Below are 20736 nucleotides of genomic sequence, written 5' to 3'. Positions count from 1 at the left end.
CCTCCCCAAATTTCTCTAGGGTTTGGTCATCACTGCTGAATTTCAGCTGTGTGAAGCAGGGGACAGTTCTCTGCTTTCTCAGCCACCCACAGCGATGACGCCTCTGCTCCACATGCCCCACACCTGAAGCTCTGGGGAGTCAGAACACTTGTTCTGACTCACCCAACATCCCTCTGCCCTTGAGGTCTCCTGGGGTATAGGGCTTGAACTTCCACTGAGTTTCTGCTGTAACATTCCTTTCCTAAGGCAACTGATGCTGCAAATTCTAGATACCCAAATTACTCGTTAATACTACAAAATATCATCCTGCCACAATTTCTGTTCCCTTTTACTCTGAAAGCATCCTTACTGATACATCCAAGAACAATGCTGATCTGAGCTTCTCCCAGTGCTGGGGTCACCGGTATACAGCCTGAGGCCACACTCACCTATCCTATCACCTTCCTTAACATTCTTCTTTTTTGCTTACTCTGCTCCTGGAATACACTAGCATGTTCTTTTTTTTTTTGTCTTTTTGTCCTTTTCCGTGTCCGGCAATGGATCGCAACCCTCAGTGTTGCCCCCGTACCGGACCGGGGACCGGCAACGGGATTGCAACCCTCGGCGTTGCTCCCGCGCCTCGCTCAGCCAGTGAGCGGGAACCGGTCTGTATGTGGGATCCGAACCCTCAGGTGGGAGCGCCGCCGCGCTTCCCAAGCGGCGCACTATCCAGTGCGCCACCGGGCCGGCCAAGGTGGTGTTAGTTTTTAAGGCCTGACACTAAGGTAGGTCCCAAGAGTCTGTATTTCTAGCAAGTTCCCAGATGACACTGATGCTACTGGTCCATGACCACACCTTGAATAATAAGATTCTAAGCAATTTAAAAGGGATAACGTACTTATGTTTTCTATCCTCGTGGTTATTAAAGGTTAAGAAAACTAGAAAGAGGTTTCCCCTCCTCAGACCCTTCAACCTGTGTGAAACACATTCTTTTTTAAAAAAGAAACATTCTTTACACCAGCCATTACTCTTAACAAAAATAATAAGAAAAGCAGGCACTTTGTTTAGAGCAACGTTAATAATAAAATATGATAGTAATCACCTTTTGTTTTACATTTGTACTTTTGGATTGAGTTTCCAGGTATGGTAACTTTACTCTCTACTCTTTTCGTTAAATTTCTGGGTGTACAAATACCATTTTATGGACATAGGCAGTTCATCTGTGAAACCTGGTGAGAAGTATGTCTTTAAAAAAAAAAAAAAGATTGACCTTATGTTTTTTCTTTTCACACTGCTTTGAATTTTTGTTTCACTGTGTCACACAGCATTGAATTCTAGGAGTAGAGATTCATTTGGGTTAATAAGCATCTTAAAACACCATCAGTTTTGAAAAAATGGTAAAAAGTTTATATTTGCTATAATGGTAGTTTATTCATGCCGCTTTCTAACACCATACAGAGTTTAATTTAAACCAGAGTTTCTCAATCTCAGCACAGTTGGCATTTCAGGCCCAATAATTCGTTGTTGGATGGGAAGATGTGGGGAAAGGCTATGCTGTGCATATCCTATATGGTATTTAGCAGCATCCCTTGTCTCCACCTCTTAATGCCAGTAGCACTGCCCCCCTTCCTCAAAATTATAATAAAATATCTCTAGACATTACTAAATGTCCTCGGGGGAAACATGCTAAGAACCACTGGTTTAACTGGAAAGAATACAAGGATTTTTACTTATGTAAAAGGGAGAGGGAAGAGATTTTGATGAATGGCATGCTTTTTTAGATAGAGGTACTGTAGTCTTTTTAGCTAATGCAGAAGAGTGTTTTGTAGAGAGTTGATCCATCATTGTTTTTTGTAGCATTATGAATAAAGTTAGTAGCACTGACAATATTTTTACTTTGGCAAAAATAACGTCTTTCTTGGTATTCTTTATAGAATATCACATATCACCTTTTATTTCATTTTAATAAAAATCACATAATATCTGTGAAATATTCAATTTCTGTCCTGTTTATGTGTCTAAAACAGAACATTTTGTTCTTAAAAATGTCAGCTCTTTTTAATTTGATGTATAGATTCAATATAATTGCAGTCAAAGTCCCAGCAATATATTTTGTGGATATTGACAAACTGATTCTAAAATTTACATGGAAAGGAAAACGACCCAAAATATCCAACACAGTACTGAAGAACAGCAAAGTTGGAGAACTAACACTACCCAACTTCAAAATTTACTATAAAGCTATAGTATTCTAGACAATATGTTATTGGTAGAAGAACAGATACATAGATCTGTGGAACAGAATAGAGAGCTCTGAAATAGACCCACACAAGTACAGTCAACTGATCTTTGACAAAGGAGTGAAGGCAATTCATTGGAGAAAGGATAGTCTTTTCAGCAAATGGTATTGCAGCAATTAGCTATCTATAAGCAAAAATGTGAATACAGACATAGACCTTACACCTTTCACAAAAATTAACCCAGATTATAGACCTAACTGTGAAATACAAAGCTATGAAACGTACAGAAGATAACATAGAAGAAAATCTAGGTTGATCTTAGATTTGGCAATGAATTTTTAAATACAACACCAAAAGCACTATCCATGAAAGAAAATATTTATATGTTAAACTTTATTAATATTAAAAACTTCTGTGAAAGTCATTGTTAAGAGAATAAGATAAGCCACAGACTGGGAGAAAATATTTGCAGAATACATATCTGATAAAGGATTTGTATCCAAAATATACAAAGAACACTCAGAGAAACTCAGTAGGAAGAAAACGAGTAACTGTTAAAAAATAGGCAGAAATTCTGAACAGACACCCCACATAAGAAGATACACAGATGGGAAATAAGCTTATGAAACGATACTCAGCATCATATGTTGTTACAAAATTGCAATACAAAACAGTAAGATGCCACTTCATACCTATTAGAATGGCAAAAATCTGATAATACCAAATGCTAGTAAAGATGCAGAGCTGCAGAAACTCATTCATTGCTGATGGGAATGCAAATAGTGCTGCCATTTTGGAAGACAGTTTGGCAGTTTCTTACAAAGCTAAACATAGTCATTCTGTGGGATCCAGGAATTGTAGTCCTAGCTATTTGCCCAATTGGGTTGAAAACTTATATCCATACAAAAACTTGTACACAGATGTTTTTAAGCAGCTTTATGAACTAATTGCTAAAACTCGAAGTAACCAAGATGTTTTTCAGTAGGTGAATGCATAAATAAATGGTTGTACATTCATTTAATAGAATATTATTCAGTGATAAAAAGAAATGAGCTATCAGTTCACAAAAAGAGATAAAGGAATCTTAAATACATATTGCTAAGCAAAAAGAAGCCAGCCTGAAAGACTACATACTATATTATTCCAGCTATGTGATACTCTGGAAAAGGCAAAACTATAGAAACAATAAAAGGTCAATGGCTGTTAGGGGTTTCGGGTGAGTGGGTAGGATAAATAGGTGAAACACAAGGGATTTTAGGCCAGTAAGTGAAACTATTCCGTATGACTCTGATGGTAGACACATGACATTATCCGTTTGTCAAAACCTGTAGAACTGTACAATACAAAGAGTGAACCTTAATGTGAACCATAGACTTTAGTTAATAATAGTGCATCGATAATGTTTCATCAGTATAACAAATGTACCATGTTAGTGCCTGATGTTAATAAGAGGTGAAACTGTGGTGAGGCAGAGGAGTATGTAAGAACTTCTGGACTGTTGCCTTAATTTTGCTGTAAACCTAAAAAATATTCTAAAAAATAAAGTCTATTACATTTTTATGAATTTTTTTTGACTGTTACACTGTTGCTTCTAATAACCACATGGTGAAAGCAATCAGTGTACATCAACAGGAGACTGGCTTAATGAATTGTTACCTCCATACCTAGGAAGTATTCTGTTATACAGCCATTAAGATGAATGGAAGCTCTATATGCTTATATAAAAAAATAATTTTTGAACAAATATTTAAAATGTTGTTCAGGATGTGTTATATTTTAACTGAAACTAATGTCCAGGTTGCAAATATTGTATATGATAGATACTCTTTTTTTTAATATTCTGTATGTTTGAAACAGAATTTGTTGTTCTCTGTCTTTTTGATAATAGCCAGTCTTACAGGAGTGAGATGACATCTCTGTATGGTTCTGATTTGCATTCGCTTGATGCTGAGTGATGTTGAGCATTTTTTCATGTACCTGTTGGTCATTTGTATGTCTTTCTTTGATAAATGTCTACTCAACTCCTTTGCCCATTTTTTAACTGGATAATTTAGGGTTTTTTTTTTTTTACTGTGAAGTTGTTTGAGTTCCTTGTATATTCTGGATATTAATCCCATGTTGGATGCATAGTTTGCAAATATTTTCTCCCATTCTGTAGGTTGTCTTTTCACTCAGTTGATTGTTTGCTGTGCAGAAGCTTTTTAGTTTGATATAATACCATTTTTTTTTTTTCCTTTTTGTCTTTTTTACTGACCGGTAACAGGATCGTAACCCTCGGTGCTGCGCCCGCACCGTGCTCAGCTAGTGAGCGGGAACCGGTCTCCACATGGGATCCGAACCATCAGCGGGAGCGCCGCCTCGCTCCCAAGCGGCACACTCTCCAGTGTGCCACCGGGCCGGCCCTAATACCATTTGTTTATTTGTTCTTTTGTTGCCTGTGCTTCTGAGATTTTATTCATAAAGTCTTTGCCCAGTCCTACATCCTGAAGTTTTTCCCTTATGTTTTCTTTTAGAAGTTTTATTTTAGGTCTTATATCACGTCTTTAATTCATTTGTCATCTGGCAAGAGGTACAGGTCTAGTTTCATTCTTCTACACATAGATGTCCAGTTTTCACAACACCATTTATTGAAGAGACTGTCTTTTCCCCAGTATATGTTTTTGGTGCCTTTGTCAAAGATCAGGTGGTTGTTAGTATGCGGATTGATAAATCTGGGTTCTCTATTCTGTTCCATTGGTCCATGTGTCTGTTTTATGCCAGTACCATGCTGTTTTGGTTACTGTAGCTTTGTAGTATAACTTGTAGCATAAAGTCTAAATAAATTGTAGTATAATTTGTAGTATAAAGTCAGGAGTGTAATGCCTCCAGCTTTATTTCTGTTTGCTCAAGATTGCTTTGGCTATTTGGGGTCTTTTGATACTAGGATTGTTTTTTCTATTTCTGTGAATACCCATGACATGAAAGTTTTTAATTTTGATGAAATCCAATTTATCTTTTTATTTTGTTGTTTGTGCTTTAAGTGTCTTATCTAGGAAACCATAGCCTAATTCAATGTCATGGAGATTTATATCTGTGTTTTCTAAGAGTTTTTATAGTTTTACCTTAGCTTTTTACATTTAGGCCTTTGGTCCCTTTTGAAATAATTTTAGTTTATGCTGTGATGCAGGGGTCCAACTTGTTTTGCATACAGGCATCCATTTTTACCAGCACCAGTTGTTGAAAGACTCTTATTTACCCCCATTGAATTTTTTTGGCATGTTTGTCAAAAATTAATTGACCACAGAGGTATAGTTTTATTTGGATCTTTCAGTCCCATTCCACTGGTCTGTATGTCTATCCTAAGGCCAGAACTACAGTCTTACTTACTGTAGTTTTGTAGGAAGTTTTGAAATTGGGAAGTGTGAACCCTCTTAACTTTTTTTTTTCAGGTTTATTTTGGCTATTCTGGGTTTCTTGCATTTCCATATAAATTTTAGTGTGAGCTGTCAATTTCTACATAGAAGCTGGGTGGGATTTTGATAGATAGAAATTACATTGAATCTGTAGATCACTTTAGGAAGTATGACCATCTTGAAATTATTAAGTTCGGTTCATGAACATGGGATGTCTTTCTGTTTATTCAGGTCTTTAATTTCTTTCACCAATGTTTTGTAGTTTTTGATTTACAAATCTTGTACCTCCTTGGTCACCTCTGTAGCTTAACTTTTAGTTCAAAATTGACAATATAGCTAACGTATAATATATAGCATCTAGGTGAACCCAACATGATTATCACTATGATTTATAAGTACTAATTTAACTTCTCATATTTAAATATACAACTGATTGTTGAGCAACACTGGTTTGAACTGCATTGGTCCATTATATGTGGACTGTTTTCAATAAATATGTTAGAAAGTTTTTTGGAGATTTCTCTAGCTTACTTGTGTTTTTTTGTTTGTTTTTCCTCTAATTTTTTCTTTCTCTAGTTCAATTTATTGTAAGAATACAGTTTATAATATACGTAACATACAGAATATGTGTTAATCAACTGTTTACATTATCAGTAAGTCTTCTAGTCAATAGAAGGCTATTAATAGTTACAATTTGGGGGAGTCAAAAGTTCTATGTGGATTTTTGACTGCATCATGAGTTGGTGTCCCTAATAGGCACATTGTTAAAGGGTCAACTTGCATACAGTTTTCTTGGTCTGTAAAAAATATTTATCTTTTTTATGTTTATTATGTGTTCTATTACTAATTGATTGAACAGTCTGTCTCTGGGTCATTCATTCCAACATATTGGGAAGGATAGTTATGGATTTTTTTTTTTTTTTTTTTTCCAAAATGGACATCAGGGGAAGGGAATCTTAATTTTAAGTGCTATTTCTATGTCATGTTCCTCTTCTAATAATTGGCATTGGGTAGTTATTTTGCCTCATGCTACAAGCTATTTCTTGTTAACAGGCTCTTAAGAAGTAGTGTGTTTCACTTGTGGATCCTCAGTATAAGGATATTGCCTTCCATTTCACCTAGGTATAAAATATAGTTTTCTGAATCTAGTATTAAAAGGATGGTAACTCTTATGCCCTCTACTAATGAACGTTTCTTACTGTAAAGGAGTTACTTCAAAGTTTTTTAGCAATGAGACCCTTTTGGAATTATTAATTCTCATGTGGGATCCCAGTATGTAAAATAGATACATGCATTGTTACTCTATTTCAAGAGGTGACTATAGCCTTCTTGGTCCTCTTGTTGCCAACTCTTTCCTTCCCGACAAGTCCCAAAGGCATCCTGTCAGAACTGAAGAATTCCCCAGAATGAAGGCCTAAAATTACTTCCAAAATCATCTTTATATGCCAGGTAGGTTGACCTGTTGTTATTTTACTTCTTTTATCCCCTCAGCATCCTAAAATATACTTCAGAAACCATGTGAAATGAAATGGAAAATCTCCCTAACATTAATAATTTTATCCATCTATTTTTATCATTTCCAGTCAAAGGAGAAGCCAAAAACATTTAACTGTAGGACTTTCCTGTTTCTCTTTTGCCTTGCTGACTCTTTAGGCCAGCTGTCTCTGGAACTTGGGGAAGGTGTCAGGAAAAAAAAGAGCCTAAGTTATTACTAACTTAAACTTCACCTCTTTCTTATTATGAACTTATTCCTTAGAGACTGAGTTTCAGTATTTTTCTTTTTTTCTACCATTGCTAATGTAAAGTTTATGCAGTAGAAAGAAATGTGTTTTACCAGTTACAATGCCTAATGTTTTTCCACAGAAACATTGTTTTACATGGCAGTTTCTTCAGTGCTGTTATTTCTGTTTCAGGAATAGTATCACTTATATAGACTTTTCTGGGTTGTGATACAATTTAACCACTATGTATATCTATCATTATTGCTATGGGAAAATGTTCCAAATTCCCTATTTTAACTAATAGGGTAATAAAACCTGGTGAGTTTCTTTGTTTTGTGTGTGTGTTAGTCTTAATGTACTTTTTAGTTAACATTGAAATTTATGTTGGAGTGTAATAAAATGAAAACTTTATGTTTGATCTAACAAAGAGTTGCATTTGTTTACTTATTAGTGAAGAATTTTCAAATGCTTTGTCTGTTTTGTGTCCTTGTTCTCAATCAAATAGTCTCATAGTGAACATTTCAGTATAAATGCCTGGGACTATATTCTAAATTAAAAGGTATCTTGGATCATTTTAGTTAATCATTTTTGTTAGCATTGTCATATGCTAGCAACTCATATTGAGCATAATGGTTTTCTGCTTTTGCTATCAACTTTTAAAACTATGTTTTAATGAATATATTTTTGCTTTTAGATCATTTGGGGAATATTTTTCATCTTAGTTGCATGGCTGTTTGTAATTTCTCTCTTCCTGTCAAAGTAAGTACACATTTTCTAAAGCACTTATACCTTCCTATGATTGTATACATTTTTGTGCTGAATTACATTAGTGTAGCCTATTCATCTTAAGTAGCTATTTTACCTGAAGTGTTCTACAGCATTAATTCAAAGAATGTCTAAAAGGTCCAATAGTAGACACTATTTCTTTATTCTATATCAATTGAACAATATCTGTGAGACATTTAAATGAGGTTTAATTTGTTATCCATGGTTTTATTTGACTGAACTGAATTAGCATGCTTAAGTTGTGATACTCTTTCTAAGTTAACTGAAATTGTAATGTTATAACATAAATTCACTCTTTATAATTTTTTTATTTTAGTTTAGATAAAGCTCTTCATTCAGCTGGAATAGACTCTGGTTTTATAATTTTTGGAGCTAACCTTAGTAATCCACTGAATATGCTTTTGCCTTTACTACAAACAGTAAGTAAAATATCAGTCATTTTATCTTTTAGCAAACATTCTTTTTTTTTTTTTTTTTTTTTTTTTTTGTCGCCTTCTTCATAGATTAAGTCATTTGAAATATTTTGTTAGTTAAGGATCAGTCAAGGGCAGTGACCAATAATCTGTAAAATTTCATTATCCCTTTTCTCTCTCTCTCTTTTTTGTGGCTGGCTAGTGTAGAGATCCAAACCTTTGACCTTGGTGCTCTAACCAACTGAACTAACTGGCCAGCCCTCTAGCAAACATTCTGACACTCTGTTCCACATAAAACTTATGCTACAAACCTATTAATACTTTGATATATACTTGTGCCCTTTGCTAATTTGACTTTTTATTTGCTTGTGACTTTTACATTGACATGTTGCTTTAAAGATTATATTGATATATTGCTGGACTTTTACGTTGTACATTATTTGATTTGGGATACATTATATAACATAAGGTGAATTTTTCCAAACAATTTTTGTTTTTAATTTTTAATGAAGTATTTTATTTTATATGTAAATATAATTTTTAGTTTAATTTGTTTTAGGATTTTTTTGTAGTATAATGGTATTAAATAATTTGGTAATGATTTGGTATTAGTTTGTTTTTTGAAGATCTTTGGGGGGGGTGTTATTATCATAGTAGCCTAATCTAAATCAGAGTTGATAGTTTAAACATTTGCCAAATATGAATAATGAAGTTTTCAGTTAATTTTATGTGAGTTCTAAAGCCCTTATAATTTGTGTATTAAATTTAATTTTAACTTTTTCAGGTTTTTCCTCTGGATTATATTCTTATTACAATTATTATTATGTACTTTATTTTTACTTCAATGGCAGGAATTCGAAATATTGGCATATGGTTCTTTTGGATTAGAGTAAGTATAATATTACAATAGTATTTTGAATTTTTTATTATTATTATTTTGTTCATACTTTCCATTATTGCAAACTATCTTAGGTTTAGGATACAGAAGTTGTAAATATCTTGATACCAAAAATGATGGAGGTACTAGTTTTTTCACTTTATGTTAACAAAAAAGTGCTTTTTGTCTAGAGCAGTTGTTCTTAAACATGGGTGATTACCCCACACCTCTACCCCTGGAGACATTTGGCAATGTCCAGATGTATTTTTAATTGTTATCACTAGGAGGTGCTACTGGTATATAGTGGGTAGGAGCCAGAGATGCTGCTAACATCCTAATTGTACAGGGCAAAGACTTATTCAGCCTAAAACATCAACAGTGCCAAGGCCGAGAAACCCTGATCCAGAGTTATGTTTTTTTCTTTAGTGTTTGGCTGCATGGAAACACAGTGAAACACATTGGATACAACTGAAGCTCAAAATATGGCCCTCCCTATTAGGAGTTAAAAATTACTATATGATTGGTCATTTTGTTCTTATACTCATTTTGAGGTAAATTAAGAATTTTAAAATAAAGCTATTTCAGATACACATTACTTCCAACTATGAGTAAAAGAAAATCCAGCTAAATAGTGGCTTGAACTAATGAAAGTCTTCTTGCTATGGGAAAAAAAAAATCATCTAGTATTGCTTCAGTAGCTTAAACATGTCAGGTTCAATATTTCTGTAATTCTTTGAGTGTCTCCGTCATTATTGCAGTATGGCTGCTGCAGCTCCATTTATCCTGTTCATGTTCTATAAGGAAGAAGGTAAGTAGGAGGAAGGGGTATACACCTATATCAATAAAGCAAGACTTTCCCAGAAATTCCTAGCACTTTTGCTTTGATTTTGATGTTTAATGTTTTATCACATTACTGCTACTAGCTGTAAGGGAAGCTGGAAAATGTAAATTTTTAAGTGATTTTATTGTCATCCCATCCAGAATTAGAGTTCTGTTAGTCTATACTGTACTACAATCTACTAATAAAACAGGAGGTAATACGTAAGTTGCTAAACTAAAAGTGTGCTCCGCTATTGAAAAGAAGCAAGTCACCTGGTTCTTTATATTTTAGTTACCATGTCTTAATTTTTCTTTAATATAGATACATGTGAATATATATGTAGTCAGGTTATCATAAATTAAATTTTATAGAAGAGTATAATATGAAGATGTCATGAGTATTTCATAGGAATGAATATTTATAAACATGACATCTGTTCTTGTGTAGTAATATTATATATAACCATAAATATATAAAACCGTAAATATATTACTAATACAGTTTAAACTCATACTTCTAATATTTACATAGGACTAGAGGTAGTTCACAATTCTTCTTAGCTCTGTGAACTTCTAACATTATTACACAATAAGATTACAAAGTCTATCTGGAAACAGACTGTGTGAATTCTAATATATTCTGTAGGTCCTGAGTTTTTAATGGATCTTTTGGATCTTTTTAAATAATGCTTTGCCATTATTTAAAAATAAACAAAAAAAAAAAAATCTAAAAGCTTTACAGGGAAATAATTGTCTTTATTATTCTTGTAGTTATTTGGAATGATTAAGAATTCTTAGGATTTATATTGGAAAAAAGAAATGGTTGATTGAACTGTGTAAATCACTCTTTTTAACACAAGAGCAAGATTTAATGTTTTGCAAATAAAATATATGGCTGAGATTTTGTCACTTTTTTCTTTCCAGTTATATAAAATCAGAAGAGGTAGAACCAGGCCCCAAGCACTCTTATTTCTCTGCATGATACTTCTGCTTATTGTCCTTCACACTAGCTACATGATTTATAGTCTTGCTCCCCAGTATGTTATGTATGGAAGCCAAAATTACTTAATAGAGGTAAGTGCAATATTTTAAACTTGATTATTTTTATATTGTAAAGATACTGTTATTTAAGAGCAAATTTTTTTTTTTCCTTTTTTGTCTTTTTTCGTGTCCGGCAACGGATCGCAACCCTCAGTGTCGCGCCCGTACCGGGACCGGCAATGGGATCGCAACCCTCGGTGTCGTGCCCGCACTGCGCTCAACCAGTGAGCGGACTGGTCTCTATATGGGATCCGAACCCTCGGCGGGAGCGCCGCTGCACTCCCACGCGCCGCACTCTACCAAGTGCGCCACCGGGCCGGCCCTCTTATACTTCTTATACCTTTTATTCTCTTTCTACCTCATAACCTGCACCTAATTCATCTAAGCTCATGCTTATTAAACATTCTTCTGTGAACAAATGAGTGAAGATTATGCTTTTTTGTGTGGACAAAAGATATTCTTTGCTTGTTCCATTCTGAAAATAAGTACTATGTTTCTTTTTGGATACCACCTTTGGACTAGAAATGGGATTTGTTAGTTCTGGGAAGAAGCCAGGACCTAAGAGATTGATGCAAAAGCTCTAATGTTAAATTTACCATAATTCTTTATCTTCTAAATGCAATTTTGCATAAAATTTGCCTTTTAGAATATTAGATAGATGTAGTTAGTAGGAAACAGAGTCTAAAGTTTATAACGTTATTACTTTTTAAATCCAAAACTATTTGTTAATGTAATATTTACATTTTAATTATATTTTTATCTTTCAGAGCAATATAACTTATGATGACCAAAAAGGCAATTCAACCCTTTCTGTGCCAAAGAGATGTGATGCAGATGCCCCTGAAGGTAAATCAGTTTTTATCAACTGACTTATAATTTATAACTCTGTAAGAAAAAAAATGCTCATCTACTGAGAATTAAGCGGACCGTGGGGTAGACAGTTGAACAAAGTGGCAAAAGTTTTTGATAGTCCATGAAGAATACAAGGGTACTTCAAAAAGTTTGTGGAAAATTGAATTAAAAGATAATATGGGGCTGGGCCCGTGGCACACTCGGGAGAGTGTGGCGCTGGGAGCGCAGCGGCGCTCCTGCCGCGGGTTCGGATCCTATATAGGGATGACCGGTGCGCTCACTGGCTGAGCGCGGTGTGGGCGACACCAAGCCAAGGGTTGCGATCCCCTTACTGGTCACAAAAAGGACAAAAAAAAAAAAAAAAAGGATAATATGAATCATTCCATGAATTTTTTGAAGAACCCTCATAGAAGAGGGATGTGACTGAAGCTAAGTTTGTGTCAGGTAAATATATCAAGATACAAAAATGAAATTATCAATTTGAATTTTTGTTGAACAAATCTGTACAAATGGTATGATTGTTCTCCATCAGTGATTAGGTTATTTGAAGGTTAGGTTGGATTGAAGGATTGAAGTAGGATTGGTGATTTAAGGATGAAAAGCAAAAGGCAAATTGAGGGTTAGAGAATAAAGTGACCAACCAGAGTCCAAAATGCATTCAGAAGTAAGGGAAGAGACTAAAACTGGAAGAAAGGAGCAAAATCAAGAGATGAGGTGGAGATACAAATATGATGGGGATAACTTTACTATGCCTGAAGAAACAGTAGTAAAATGTGTTAGTATAAGTACCACTTGATTTTCCAGTTCTACTTTACTAATGACTTTAGTGCCAGATTTTTAACTTCGAAATGTTTACACACATGACAAGTAGGGCTGATAGTTGAAATGCTTTTTGTTGTCATTTTTAGCTAAATGAAAATAGAATGAAAAATTAGCGTTGACTGGTTTATAATTTTTTTTTTAACTAAAGGAGCAATTACCTTGAAGATCTAAAATAGACTCTTTACCTCAAATTGTTACAGTAGTATTGAAATCTTAGCAGAAAAACAAATAAAAACAAATTGAGTTTTCAAAATGATATTGTATTGCTAAAGGGGGCTTTAGAATGTTCCTATATTGTTGAACTGAGTGAATTTGTTGGTATAGATCAATAAAGCTTTAGTCCAATCATACACTTGACTATAACTTTTTTATAAATCACATTCAGTATTTTTCTTCAGTCTGATTACATCTAATTTATAGTGGTTAAAATGACTCCCTTTGAACTACTGAATATTTTTCTTAAACATTTCAGTTGACTCATCCTTTGAAATGTTACTTTACAGAACAAAAACATACCCTTTAGGTTCATAGATTTAAGTTATTTTTTCCAATCTTTTTTGTTCTGTAGCACATCTCTAAACATTAAATTTGCCTGTGCATACTTAGAAGAGAATGGTAGAAATAGGATAATTGAATTTGAGGTGTTTGGGTAGATTTTTTAAGAGAACACATTAAATGATGTTAGAGAAAGATGAAGAAGCAGATTAGAGCATGAGATTAGACACACAAGGGTAGATATGAGGTAGCATGTATCGCAAAGGACTTACAGTATACAGTTAAATGGAAACTAGGAAATCTCAACATGTGGAGAAAAAAGTTAACACTATTCTTTGTGACATTTTGGTGGGAACATTTGACTAGAGTAGATGATACTATAATATAAATAACCTGTAAGGCACTTGATGTCACCTTTGCCATGTGTTTTTTGCAGGTAACAGAATTTTAGAGAATGATTTTTAGATTTAGAAAGAAAAAATATAATTTTCTGGGTTATAATTAAAATTATTTCTGAGAAAAAGATAATCTCTCTGGAAAGATGTTAAAGCAGCAGTTTCTAAAAATTCATGTTGATCTCTTATCAATATTAAGCACATTTTAGAGATTTTTTTTTAATGTAGTATTTTGATCATATATGGGGTGGTCTGACATTTGTTAAACATGTAGAAAGTATTGCTGAAACATTTGTTTTAAGTGCTTAGGATTCAAAAGAGAGTCATTCTTCTAAAAATAGGTACTTTTGTGTTTAAAATAATCTATTAAAGAGTAAAGTGATTTAGCAGTAATCTTGTAAAGAATGCATGTAATACTATATTTACAAAGTTCTCTTGAAATGACAATAGTGCTTATTTATCCTGACAGGTAAAACATAGTTTATATGTTCGAAGTGAGTTAACTGAACAAATTAGAAGTCAAGTTTTAAATTTTGTATGCAAAGGGACCTTTAGAGATATCTTCTTTAATTGCTGCTTAATCTAATAAGTATTAATACATAGACTTAATTTGTGTGTAAATGTGAATAAAATAGTTTTAAACAAAGTATTACTAAAAGAAACATACGCATTTTGAAACTATAAATACTTGGGTCAAAATAGGAAGATGAAAGACCAGTGTTCCTTAATGGACATGCACAATAGACATTGTGAGTACTGGGTTAGATTTGGGGAAGGAGAAAGTGTCAGGGGAAACACATATATATTCCCTACCTTCAAAAAGCGTACATTCTAATGGATACGAATCTGAAAATAAATAATTGTAATGAGGAAAAATAAATGGCCGGCTGTGATGAAATTATAAACAAAATGCTGTGGGAAAGCAGGAGGGGATAATGATTTATTCTGCTCAGGCGGCAATGCGACATTTCATTTGAACTGAAAAGAATGTTAAATCTAAATGAACAAACAAAAAACTCTGAGGATATTTCAGTCAGAGAAAAAATACCTGCATTAACAAGGCGTACAGATATAAATGTATTTGGCGTGGTATAGTAACAATAAATTGAGACAAGACCATTGACTATTTGGAGAATACAGTGAATGATAAAGCACGATAATATGTTCCCAAATGATCATTTTTAAAAATCTGTGATTCCAAAGTCTTACTTCTGCTGTTCTATGTACTTATTTTATCTTTTATTGATATAAACATGTGTTGTCATATTTGGACATTAAAGTAACTAGAAATGGAATAATCTCTGTAAATCAAACTTGATTTTTGTAGTTTTATTCTGGTTAAGTATATTAGTTCAGATAATATTTAGAGAGAATGACCCTTAAAAAATAGTCAGATGAGTTCTAGAATTAGGTTTTAGCTTGGGGTTATGATGTTGCTAGAGCAAATGGTTAAGATGACTCAAGTTAGCAGATGCTAACATAGAAACTGGTGTATTAAACCGAACTACATGAATTACAAAAAACTGAGCAGACAAAATTAATAGCTAAATCGACTTACAATTAAATAGAGGAAGTACAGAAGGGGAAAAGTGATAATTATTTTGAATAATAATGAGGTTAGAGAAAAAACTAATAAAGTAAAATTGTATTGATATCTTACTTTAGAAGGTAGTTGAACACTAAGTTCTGGAGTAAACAAAGCCATCATCGAGAGGTGATTCAAAATACAGTCTGTATAAATAAAACTTCTTCAACAAGCTATTTTGCTTTTGCTAACACATAAAACAACTTGGCCTATATTCACAGAACCTCAAGCATCTATCTTTCTGAAACCATTTATCTGAGGTATTACATAGGTTAGGATTAGAGAATCTTCCCCTCCTTCCACCCCCCCATTTTTTGTACAGGAGTCATAGAAATGGGAATACAGGCCATAAAGAGTCACATAAGTTGTAAATAACTTAAAAAATATAAACTAGAATGTCAAAGAAAAGAAAAACTTTAGAAGGACCATTTAACTAGTTTAATCTCCTCCTTTTTTGCAAATGCAAAATCTAGGGACCCAAGAGATAAGAGTTAAAAGTAGCACAGATAGTATGAGACTTGAAACTTTAAAGCAAATGTCTGGGTTCCAAGCCTCTGTTTTTCTACATTTAATATTTTTGAGTTTTGTTTGAAAAAGAGAAAATGTAACACCATTTCATCATCTGTTCTTTACATTTTAAAAATTTAAAAGCATTGTTACTTTTTAAATATAATGGAAACGATCATTTGAAGCCAACAGTGAATGAAAGTCAAAGACAATATAAAGAAAAACTAGAGGTTAAAGGCTAAACCAAGGTTATTGGAGAAGACATAAAAGTTTGGAAAATGAGAAGTGAACCTGAATACTATAGCTTTATAATATTTAGGAAAGTGTCATGTTCAGTAATCAATAGTGTTGATGCTTTGGAGATAGATTTAGCAACTTGTAAATCTTAAACCTTTGAGAATGCAGTTTTAGTAGGATGGTGTGGGCTGAAGAAATAGAGATTTGAGGATGAAATTTTAAACTGAGGAAAATTTTATATCTTAATGTAGTTTTGGTTTGGGCTTTCTAGATAGCCTTAAAAAAAAATCCCACATATTTAATGTCACATGGACTAAAAGCATGTGGGCATCACCGAACATTGTATATAAATGTCATTTTAAATATGGAATCTTACTAAAAGGCATTCAGGAGCTCGATTCTCAATTCTTTATATCTATTTTCATCCCACATATTTAATGTCACATGGACTAAAAGCATGTGGGCATCACCGAACATTGTATATAAATGTCATTTTTAATATGGAATCTTACTAAAAGGCATTCAGGAGCTCGATTCTCAATTCTTTATATCTATTTTCTTAATTCTTGCATTGAAGGAGAACATAGAGTTAGGTTTTGACCATTTTTGTTTGAGTAATTCATTAAACATCCAAGTAGAGATTTAGAGTTAGCAGTTGAGTTATATCAAGAATTCTGGAGAAAAAAATTTACAATAGATTAGTCAGGTATAGAAGGGAAGTAAAACTTTGAGATTGGATGAGAGATCACCAAAAGAATGAATATAAATGGAGACTTGCGAGGACCTGAAATTGGAATTATCAACACATATTATAAAACAGGTAACTAAAGGAAAGGAATAAGACCAGCTCAAAATACTAGCAGGGAACAAGAAATTAATTTTAAAAAAGAAAGAAAGAATGAATGAATGAATGAATTCAACCCTAGCAGATTTATAAATGACCCAAATCAATAATTGAAATTAAACTCCATGTAGGGAACTACAGATTAAAACCACAGTGAGGTCTATCCACAGATTGTTTACTAGTTGTGTAAGAGGAAAAATATAGTAGCTGTGCATCAGAGAAAATAGGCAATATCTGCACCAGGTGATCAAACTTAACATCATTGAGGGGTATTGAGGGATGGACGTGTATCGTGTGCCTCAGGATATGACATCCTGTGAAGAATGAGTAACATGAATCCGATCATGAAGAAATATCAAACAAACCCAAATTGAGGAACATGCTATAAAGTAATTGACCTATGCTTCAAAAATGTCAGTGTTATAAAAGACAAAAAGGCTGAGGAACTGTTACAGATTAAAGACTATTAAAGAGACATCAAAAGCAATGCATGATTGTGGATTGGATCCTGTATTGCAGGATAAGAGTAGAGTACCATAAAGAATATTACTGGGATAAGTGACAGTTGTAATATGGACCGCACAGTGAATAAAAATATATTATCAATATTAAATTTTCTGAATTTAATAGCTGTACTGTGGTTGTGTAAGAGAATATTCTTCTGTTTAAAAAATGCTAAAATGTTAAGAGGTCAAGCTCCATGATATATAGTTCAGAAAAAGTAATTACGTATATACTGAGAGAATGAGAAAAGGGAGGAAAAAAATACAGTTGAGTGCCATTATATATCACCGAAATGTCTGCTGTTTTAAAAACTGACAATACCAAGTCTATACTTGGAACACATGGAATTACTAAACATAACCCTTTCTAAGTACTATTTTAGGGGTATTAGATACTATATTATTTATATAATTACACATTAGTCATATTTTAATTTTACATTAATATACATTATTTTTATAAATTTCATAAATTTATGTTCATATCCCCAGTGGTTCACAACATGATATATTTCATCCTACAAAATGACAAAATTTATTTTGAACATAATAGTGCAATGCTACCTGGTAATTCCCTAATCAGTTTAGATTAAAAGGTATAACTCCTTATAGAAGTAAACGAATCTTTCTTGTCTACTTTTAATTTTGAATCTCCTACAAAATAATTCATCTCTTACATTTTCCTGTCATTTCTGGTATAAGTTTCTAGCATCAAATAAAGTTTGATTTAAATACAGACATAATCATGTAAAATGAGTCATTGTTTGACTGAGTTTACAAGATATATTTCTTTTGAAGATGCATGCAGCAGGACAGTTAAATTCAACAAAGAACATTTTGAAAACTCTTCAGAAATTAAACCTGTTCTCTAAGGATAGATAGTATTTTAACACTTATTGAAGAATTTTTTTCACATTTTTAATAACTCACCATGTAAATGCAAATATGTTCTGTATTTAGTGATATATTCGAGCTTTCTTAAACAGTTTAAGATTTTTTTATAAATTTCTAACCTATTTTTAATGATAGAGCAATTTTTACATTTTCTTATGTGAAGCTTTTGCTATGAGCAGAGCTGGCAAATTTTCTAATCACAGTAATTTTGTATTATAGCGTCAGCAACCTAACCTTCTTCTTTCTGGTTATTTTCCAAATTTGCTCCATCAGCTCTAGCATATTGTCCATTCTAGAATACCATATGTAATTTTAACAATTTATAATAAATATAAACCATTCCCAAATGCAGATCAATACATTTTAAAAGCTTTTGAATCCCCTGAAATGTGGGGAGATGACACCACCATAATGTTGCTATGCTGAACAGTTCTGGGCACAGTCATATTTCCCTGCCTCTATGTTAAATAATAGTTTGAACAAGCAAACTTAATTTATCTACTTAATCTAGGAAATATTTACTCCTGGCTGAAACTAAAATAGCTTATATATCAAGATTAATTGTTCTATATGACTTGCTTCAAGACTTTTCATTTCATTGTGCCCACAAATTCAAAGCTACTTTGTCATAAACTTAGCCCAATTCTAACCAGTTCCCCACCTTACAAGACCTTGGTTAAATGGTCCAGCCATCCCAGCCCCTAAAACCTTAAAAATATCCTTCTCTGCCTTTCATCTTCCTGTTCTCCCTCACTGCAGTTAGTCTAATAAACTTAGCTTTGCTAGGTCAATGAGTTTTCTAGTGGTGTCTGTAGAGTTGACAGTTGGTAACATACAGGTCCAAAATGCTTGGGACCAGAAGTATTTCAGATTTGGGGTTTTTTTTGGATTTTGAACATTTGCATTTGTACTTACTATTATATATACTGATTCCACATCCCTAATACCAAATCTGAAATTCAAAATGCTCCAGTTAGCAAAATCCTCCAGTGAACATCATGTCAGCACTCAAAATGTTTCATATTTTGGAGCCTTTCAGATTTGGGATTTTTGGATTAGGGATACTCAACGTATATAAACTAGTTATGCTGAGTAATTTAAGGGGGAAAATAAAGAATTCAGAATCCTAAGTTTCTGTTCTTATTTTCTAACTGCCTGCCATTTATCTTTATGGACATATATGTCCTGCCAACCCCTGAAACCTCAAGTCTGAGATTGAATTCTTTTCCTTCTCTCTTCCACTTATCTTTGTTATCCCATCCCCAGTCATGTGGGAGGTGGGGGGGGAGTTGTTCTTTTTTTCTGTCATTTCCAGTAACTAACTAGTTCTCAAGTCCCACCAAGGTTAGATAATAAGTAGCAAAACAAAAAGGAACAAGTGGATATTTGTCCATCAATAAGGATACTTTAAATAACAATATAAATGTGCAATGTAATGATATAGCTTTATATGTTTTGACATAGAAAAGTAAACACCATATGATGGTAGATGAAAAAGTGTATATGTTATCTCATTTTTTAATGCTTTTGTGCATAAACGAAGTCTAAAAGTCTGGTTGTACCTCAGGCAAAAAATAGATACTCACTTTGTTTTTTTTTTTTAAATAAATACCTTTAATTACTTCTATAAGTAAACAAACAAACAAACAAACAAAAACACTATTTAGTATTATTTAAGGATGAAGACAATGATAGACAAGATAGTGACGTGCATCTGCCAAGTACATATTGGTTTTAGAAACTTCTTCCTTCCAGTTTTTTGAAAAGTGGTAGTGGGGAAAATAGTTACAGAGACCTTTTTTAAAATTTAAAAAAGGTTCTTAAATTCTTGGTACCATCTTTTCCCAGAATGTGGAATATTTTTTCTGCCAGTTTTTTGTCACTAGTGAGACAGAATACTTGCTTTAAAGTTATTCTCCATGGTATGTGAGTTTTCTCAAATTCCTTCTCTGTGTATGCACATGAAACATAAAGTTTTATTTTATAAATTACAAATATAGAATGTAATTAATTATAAATTGATTTCAAGGGAAGGTTTAACATGATGACTCAATTATTGCTTAAATCAACACTAAGTATTTTTTAAAATGTTTTTAATGTAAAAGTTCTCTTTACCATAGTTAATAACCAAAGTTATCTTAGTGGCAGTCAATATACATTAAAAATGACATAAGAAGTAGTCTAAAAGGAAACAAATATACAATAGAAGAATTATCAGGTAAATAAATAATGGGTGCTGTTATGAATAATGGTTTAATTCTATATTCTGTTAGTTATTTCTCTGTGTGATATGTGAGAAAAAATGGAGGAAGGGTGGAAGTAGCAGGATTCAAA

The 20736-nt window shown here is 33.1% G+C and overlaps 1 protein-coding gene across 1 annotated transcript in view; it reads left to right on the top strand.

Annotated features, from left to right (window-relative positions):
* The window catches only part of LMBRD1 (LMBR1 domain containing 1), a gene marked incomplete at its 5' end in the record, with an annotated part of 38429 nt that overhangs the window by 11627 nt on the left and 6066 nt on the right, over positions 1-20736 (top strand). Inside the window, 5 exons of the mRNA XM_008576262.1 lie at positions 8027-8091; positions 8435-8537; positions 9316-9420; positions 11152-11301; positions 12036-12114. Of these exons, the coding sequence (XP_008574484.1) occupies positions 8027-8091; positions 8435-8537; positions 9316-9420; positions 11152-11301; positions 12036-12114 (502 nt within the window). The remainder of the gene's footprint in view (positions 1-8026; positions 8092-8434; positions 8538-9315; positions 9421-11151; positions 11302-12035; positions 12115-20736) is intronic.

The sequence above is a fragment of the Galeopterus variegatus genome, unplaced genomic scaffold (genome assembly GCF_000696425.1).
Source record: "Galeopterus variegatus unplaced genomic scaffold, G_variegatus-3.0.2 Scaffold1320, whole genome shotgun sequence".
Classification (NCBI taxonomy): domain Eukaryota; kingdom Metazoa; phylum Chordata; class Mammalia; order Dermoptera; family Cynocephalidae; genus Galeopterus; species Galeopterus variegatus.
Note: the sequence above shows the minus strand (reverse complement) of the source record. Positions and strands in the feature narration are given on the sequence as shown.